Genomic DNA, 7,500 nt, shown 5'->3' on the forward strand with positions numbered 1-7,500 from the left:
CTACCTCCCTCACTCCTTCCTTTTCTTCTTTTTTCCTCGTTTTTCTTCAAGTTTTGTCTTTTCTTACTTTGTTTCCCATTTTTCTTTATTATTTTATTTTTCTTTTCTTTTTTTTCTTCGTTTTTTGTTCAGAATTTCACTTTTTTAACTTTTCTTCCAAGTTTTATTTCTTGGTTCGTTTTCTTTTTCTTCGTGTTTTTCCTCCTCTCTTCTTTCTCTACCTCCCTCACTCCTTTCTTTTTTTATTTCTCGTTTTTGTTCAAGTTTTATATTTTTTTTACTTTGTTTCCCATTTTTCTTTTTTGATCTGTTTTCTTTTTCTTCCCTTTCTTCTCTATTTTCTCTTTTCCTTTCTCGTTTTTTTCTCTCTAATCATCTTTCTCTTTTTTACTTTCTCTCCAATTCTTCTTTATTAATGTTTCTTCTTATTTTTTACCTTATATTCCTTCTCTTACCCTCCCTCCCTTCTCTCCTTTCTTCCCTCCTTACCTCCCTCCCTCCTTCCCTCCTTCTTACCTCCCTCCCTTCTCTCCCTTCTTACCCCTGTTCTTACCTACCTACCTCCCTCCGTTCTTCCCTCTTACCTCCCTCCTCCTTCCCTCCCTCTTACCCCCCTCCTCCTTCCCTCCCTCCTTCTTACCTCCCTCCCTCCTTCCCTCCCCGCAAAAGCAAACAAAGAGAAGATTGCGAAGAGAAAGCATAAAAAAGGAACTGATAGCCGAGAAGAAGAGAAAGCAAGGAATTGTTATACGAGAGAGAGAGAGAGAGAGAGAGAGAGAGAGAGAGAGAGAGAGAGAGAGAGAGAGAGAGAGAGAGAGAGAGAGAGAGAGAGAGAGAGAGGAAGGATAGGAAGGAAGGAGTGAAGGAAGGAAGGAAGGATGGAAGGAAGGGAGGAAGGAAAGAAGGAAGGATTTACATTGGGTGGGAGACAGGAAAAGAGGAAAGGAAGGAAGGAAGGAACGAAGGAACGAAGGAAGGAAGGAAGGAAGGAAGGAAGGAAGAAGGAAAAGGGCGAAAAAAAATAAGAAGGAATATCTCTCACCTAATATATCACGAACTTACTAACTAACTAACTGACGGGGTGCATACGGCAGGGGGCGCGTCGCTTCACTCACCGGAAGGAAATATTTAACAGTTGATGGAATGAAGCAAAATGGAAGGAGGAGGAGGAGGAGGAGGACGAAGTAGAACAATAACAAGAAGAAGAAGAAGAAGGAACACAAACAAAGAACCATAGCAAACAAAACAATGCCAAGAAAACAAAAAAAAAACAAAATAGAAACGAACAAAAAACAACAACAACAACAACGACAACACTAACCTGCCGGCCTTAGCAAACCCATGCCGAAGGAGGAGGAGTTGGGGTGCGGTGGGGGATGATGCAGCTCGGGGGAGGTGACACACATCTTGCAACACTGGCCGGGCAGCAGGACGGGCTCGAGACAGGTCACCTTGGGGCACTCCGACTTCACATTACGACAGCGGACCTTGCCTACCACACGCCGCTTCCTCTGTACCTGAAGAAGGGGAAGAAGGAGGAGGAGGATGAGATGGGCTATTAAACGAAGAAAGTGGGATTGGATGGAATAAGGAGGGAAGTAGATGGTATATTAAAAATGGGAGGAGATAAGAAATAGATAAATGCCTTGTCTGTCACACGAAGGTTCCTCTGTACCTGAAGAAGGGGAAGAAAGAGGAGGAAAAGATGGAGTATTACAAGAAGAAACATTAAGATTAAGAATGATATTAAAACTGAAGGACGTTAAGGAGAGAGGAGGTAAGAAATAGCTAAATGCCTTGCCTATCACACGACGCTTCCTCTGTACCCGAAGAAGGGGAAGGAGGAGGAGGAGGAGATGGAGTTTTACAAGAAGGATTAGGAGATGGAGTTTTACAAGAAGGATTAGGAGATGGAGTTTTACAAGAAGGATTAGGAGATGGAGTTTTACAAGAAGGATTAGGAGATGGAGTTTTACAAGAAGGATTAGGAGATGGAGTTTTACAAGAAGGATTAGGAGATGGAGTTTTACAAGAAGGATTAGGAGATGGAGTTTTAAAAGAAGGATTAGGAATGGAGTTTTACAAGAAGGATTAGGAGATGGAGTTTTACAAGAAGGATTAGGAATGATATTAAAACTGAAGGAGGATAAAGAGGAAGGAGGAGGTAAGATATAGCTAAATGCCTTGCCTATCACACGACGCTTCCTCTGTACCTAAAGAAGTCGAAGAAGGAGGAGGGAGAGAAGGAGGATCAGATGGTACATTTAAGGAAGGTTCTGAAACTGTAGGAGAGAGTCAAAGAAAGATGATGATGATGATGATGATGATAAAGAGGAGGAGGAAGAGGAGGGACATAAGAGGAAATTAATATGAGGACAATAAACTCTTGCTACCACATGACTCTTTTTCTGCAACTAAGAGGAGGAGGAGGAGGAGGAGGAGGAGGAGGAGGAGGAAGAGGAGGAGGAGGAGGATACTGTATACCTCCATGGACTCACCTATTTCTTCACACCTGGAAGGAAAAGGAAGGTACTGACAGGAGGAGGAGGAGGAGGAGGAGGAGGAGGAGGAGGAGGGGGAGGAGGAGGAGGAGATATGAGTATTCAGTGTACCCAAAACATGAGTGAGGAAAGGAAAGTAAGCTGTGAGGGAAGAAATGAGAGAGAGAGAGAGAGAGAGAGAGAGAGAGAGAGAGAGAGAGAGAGAGAGAGAGAGAGAGAGAGAGAGAGAGAGAGAGAGAGAGAATGACGCACACCCACCCCAGGAGATACGAGAGGAAGGGCGTCAGAGGGAGGGACAAACACAACGAAATCTTTCTCTCCCTTCCCTCCTTTCCTCCTTTACGTCACACACACACACACACACACACACACACACACACACACACACACAGACACACACCTCCCACCTTCCCTCCCTCCTTCCCTACGTCACACACTCCTTCCTTTTCCTCCATCCCTCCACCTAATTACCTCTCCTTCGTTAGCGAGCATGAAGGAACCGTTGTATACTTTTTTATCTCCCCTTCAGAGGATGAAACTCACACCCGATTGGCTAACAAGGAAAATACTAGCCCGTCCGTGATTGGCCAAGACGCGGTAACTCTTCTTCCTGGTTGGCAAAGAGGGAAAAAAAGGGATGGGGTCTTTTTTTGTTCCTGGGTGTCTTACGTTCGACAGACTCCCTCCTTGTTGGGTAATTGACGTAATGGAGGTGATTCACGCTAACTGGTTGGCACTTAACGTTAACCTGATCTCCTATTGGGTAAGAGAGTGAGACAGCTTCCGATTGCCTTGAGACTGAGTGAGATCCGGTTGTCTACGTGTTCTTGACGTGTTCTTTTCTTGTTCAGGGTATTTTTTTTTTTTTTGGTGTGAACTTTGTAGAAGCGACATACAAGACAAACAGATGAAGAAAAAGAAGAAAAGAAGATAAATAGATAAAGAATAGAAAGTAAAACAAAAGAAAAAGAAAAAGAAATAAACAAGATTCGAAAAACAAAATCTCTCTCTCTCTCTCTCTCTCTCTCTCTCTCTCTCTCTCTCTCTCTCTCTCTCTCTCTCTCTCCTTAATTTTCTTCTATCTTTTCTTTTCTTTTCTTTTCCTTTCCTTTCCTTTCCTTTCCTTTCCTTTCCTTGACTCTCATTACCCTTCCTTACATTCTTTTTATCTTCTCTCTCTCTCTCTCTCTCTCTCTCTCTCTCTCTCTCTCTCTCTCACCTGGCCGCTAAACAGGAGCCGTCCAACGAGACTCCAGTTGCAGGTGAGCGTTCGTTTACCTGGTCAAGTGAGGCGGGGGGGAGGAGGAGGGAGCTGGGGGGGTTCGGGGGGTCGCACGCTTGCCGCCACCGCCGCCACTGCCAGAGAGAGAGAGAGAGAGAGAGAGAGAGAGGGGGGGGGGAGGGTATATGAGGAAAGAGAAATATATGGAGTGGAGAGAGAGATTAAGAGAGATAACACACACACACACACACACACACACACACACACACACACACACACACACACACACACACACACACACACACACACACACACACACACACACACACACACACACACACACATAAGGAAGAAGATGGGGGGGGGGGGGGAGGAAGTAACTGTTACATTCCTCTTTCCAAGGGAGAAACAAACAACAACTACCACAAACAACAACAACAACAACAATAGCTCTCCGTTCCTAGCCGTGTGTGCGTCACCTGTTAACGTAATTATCTACCTCTACCTGTTAAGATGCACCTGTGTAGCGCCTAGTATTGACCTCCACCTGTGCACTGTTATAACCTATGGGATGGGAAATGCTTACCTGCAGCGCTAATAAGATGAGCTACCTGAGGAATTGAGGAGGAGGAGGAGAAAGTTAAAAGATGAGGACCGTGGAAAGGAAGAAGAAGAAAAAGAATGAGGATAAAGATGATAAGGAGGAGGAGGAGGAGGAGGAGGAGGAGGAGGAGGAGGAGGAGGAGGAGGAGGAGGAGAAAGTTAAAAGATGAGGACCGTGGAAAGGAAGAAGAAGAAAAAGAATGAGGATAAAGATGATAAGGAGGAGGAGGAGGAGGAGGAGGAGGAGGAGGAGGAGGAAAAAGTTAAAAGATGAGGACCGTGGAAAGGAAGAAGAAAAAGAATGAGGAAGAGGAGGAGGAGGAGGAGGAGGTGAAAGTAATAAACACGATGAGGAGATAGACAAAAGAAAATAAGGATAAAGAGAAAGACAAAAGTACGATAGAAAAATGATAAAAAGAAAGGAAGAAAAAAAAACGATGAAAATAATTGAACAGAAAAAAAAGAGAGGAGGAGGAAAAGAAAGAAAGGGAAGAACGAAATATAATCTCTCTCTCTCTCTCTCTCTCTCTCTCTCTCTCTCTCTCTCTCTCTCTCTCTCTCTCAGGTGAAAGTGTACGAGGGACCTCCCAACACCTTGCTGGTCAGGTCATCGAGGTGAACTCATTAACCTTTGACCTCCCTGCCCTTACCTGGAGGAGGAGGAGGAGGAGGAGGAGGAGGAGGAGGACATAGGGACGAAAAGAGAACACAAGGATAGCTAGGGGGAAGGAGGTGGAGGAGGAGAAGAAGGAGGAAGAGGAGGAGGAAGAGGAGGAGGAAGAGGAGGAGGAAGAGGAGGAGGAGGAGGAGGAGGAGGAGGAGGAGGAGGAGGAGGAGGAGGAGGAGGAGGACGAGGATACAGGGACGAACAGAGAACGCGAAAATTACAAGAACTAGGACGAGGAAAAGGAGATGATGATGATGATGATGATGATGATGAGGAGGAGGAGGAGGAGGAGGAGGAGGAGGAGGACACAAGGACGAGAAGGGGACATGGAAAGTAGCTAAAGAATGAGGACGAGGACGACGAAAGAGGAAAAACAACAACAAAGAGACAAACGAGAACAGGAGGATTAACATAACAGCCTTTTCTTATTATTTCTTCTTATTATTATTCTTTCATTATCGCGAGAGAAGGAAAAAAAAAGCCATTGTTATTTATACGGTAAAAGAGGAGGCTGCGAAAACGGAATACAGAGGAAAATACGAAGAAAAAAAACAAGGTATAGAAAGACGCAGAAGAGGAAAAAAAAGGAAAAGGTGACATGGAAAAAAAAATAAGTATGAAGCAAAAATGAGAAAATAAAATGGAATAGGAAGTAAATGTAAAGAAAAACAATAAATAGAGGAATATATCTCTCACGCCTCGTCTTCCTCCATAGAAACAAATGACGGTCGAACGTAAATAAAGAGAGAGAGAGAGAGAGAGAGAGAGAGAGAGATTAGATTAAACCGTAAGATGAGGGAGGAGAAAAGAGGGAGATAAGGTTTAATAATGGGGCCGATAACAATGTCCTCTTAATACATCCTGTACTCGTAGTTTCGTTAAAAAGAAAAAAACAAGAGAAAAAAAACAGATTAGAACATGGAGGAAGAGGTAGAGGAGGGGGGGGGGGAAGATAGGGATAGGGAGAGGGAGAGCGAGAGCGAGAGAGAGAGAGAGAGAGAGAGCGCTTCTGCAGGAAAATCATTAGTTACGCTGAGAAGAGGAAAGAAAAAAGTATAAAAAAACAAACATATTCAAACAGTTTTAAATTTGATCGTAATGAGAAGAAGAGAAGAAGAAGAAGAAGAAGAGGAGGAGGAGGAAGAAGTAAAAGAGGAAGAAGAAAACGAAAAAGAAGTAGAGGTAGAAAAAGATGAAGTAGAGGAAGAAAAACAGAAGAAAACGAAAATGAAAAAGAAGACGAAGAAGATGAATAAAAAAGAAGAAAATGACAAGAACAAGAGCAAGAAAAACACGACCACCAATAACAATAATAATAATAATAATAATAATAATAATAATAATAATAATAATAATAACAACAATAATAACAATGGCTTCCTACTATCTTTTTTTCTTACTATCTTTAATTTTATCATTCCCAGCGGCCTTGAAGCTTTAATTTTTATGTGGTATTCGTTAAGATAAACTAAGCTATTTGATTCGTCACGCCATATAGACTTGAATCCTGACCAATTCTCTCTCTCTCTCTCTCTCTCTCTAAGGATTCTGAACCTGTATAAGAGTCTCGGATCGTCTCGTCATGGATTCTGATCTTACGCAACGCTCCTTCATTTGTTATTCTTATGCTAATTGATTTTTTCTCCACTCTAAACATAGAGTACAGGTTTTTCCTCCTCCTCCTCCTCCTCCTCCGCTTCCTCCTCCTAATCTCTCTCTCTCTCTCTCTCTCTCTCTCTCTCTCTCTCTCTCTCTCTCTCTCTCTCTCTCTCTCTCTCTCTCTCTGACTAACCTAACCTAACCTAACCTTACCTAACCTAACCTAACCTAACTTAACCTAACTGAGCATCGCCTTGGTTCTCTCTCTCTCTCTCTCTCTCTCTCTCTCTCTCTCTCTCTCAAACAGGCTCCCTTCCAAAACATGCAATAAATCTTAAGGGAGAGTGAGACAATGTAGCACTGACAGACAAACGTAAAAAAATATTGAAGTTACGAGGAAAAATATAAAATAGGTTTGGATGTGTGTGTGTTTTCCCTTGATGTTAGAGCGAAGAGCTGTTGTTGTTGTTGTTGTTGTTGTTGTTGTTGTTGTTGTTGTTGTTGTTGTTGCTGCTGCTGTTGTTTTGCATCTTATATATTTCGAATCTACTCTCTCTCTCTCTCTCTCTCTCTCTCTCTCTCTCTCTCTCTCTGAAGTTAATCGTACACCAAAGACAAACGCCGACACGAACGAAGACAATAAGTGTTAAAAAAATACGAAGACAAAAACAGAAGATGACGAGAAAGATAAAGTACACTAAAGAGAAACAAAAGAAAATCGAGAATAATAAATACGAAAAGGAAGATGACATGTTTTTTCTCCCTTTTCTCTTATTCTCTCATTCGCTTTTTGATAATGTAGACGGAAGAACGGCAGAGTATGAATAGGGAAAGGAAGGAAAGTGAGAGGGGGAAAGAAAGTATGGACTGAGATAAAGAGATGAATGAACGGCAAGACGGAAGACTGA

At 42.8% G+C, this 7,500-nt stretch overlaps 1 protein-coding gene across 2 annotated transcripts in view; it reads right to left on the reverse strand.

The window, feature by feature from the left end:
* LOC127008727 (dorsal-ventral patterning protein Sog-like) overlaps positions 1-7,500 on the reverse strand; it is a 172,187-nt gene that overhangs the window by 65,613 nt on the left and 99,074 nt on the right. For both annotated transcript variants that reach the window (XR_007761276.1, XM_050881084.1), the window contains exon 3: positions 1,322-1,517. Coding sequence is in view for 1 of the 2 variants with exons in the window: in XM_050881084.1 (XP_050737041.1) it covers positions 1,322-1,517 (196 nt within the window). In the remaining variant the exon portion in view is untranslated. The remainder of the gene's footprint in view (positions 1-1,321; positions 1,518-7,500) is intronic.

Source organism: Eriocheir sinensis, chromosome 38 (assembly GCF_024679095.1).
Source record: "Eriocheir sinensis breed Jianghai 21 chromosome 38, ASM2467909v1, whole genome shotgun sequence".
Taxonomy (NCBI): Eukaryota; Metazoa; Arthropoda; class Malacostraca; order Decapoda; family Varunidae; genus Eriocheir; species Eriocheir sinensis.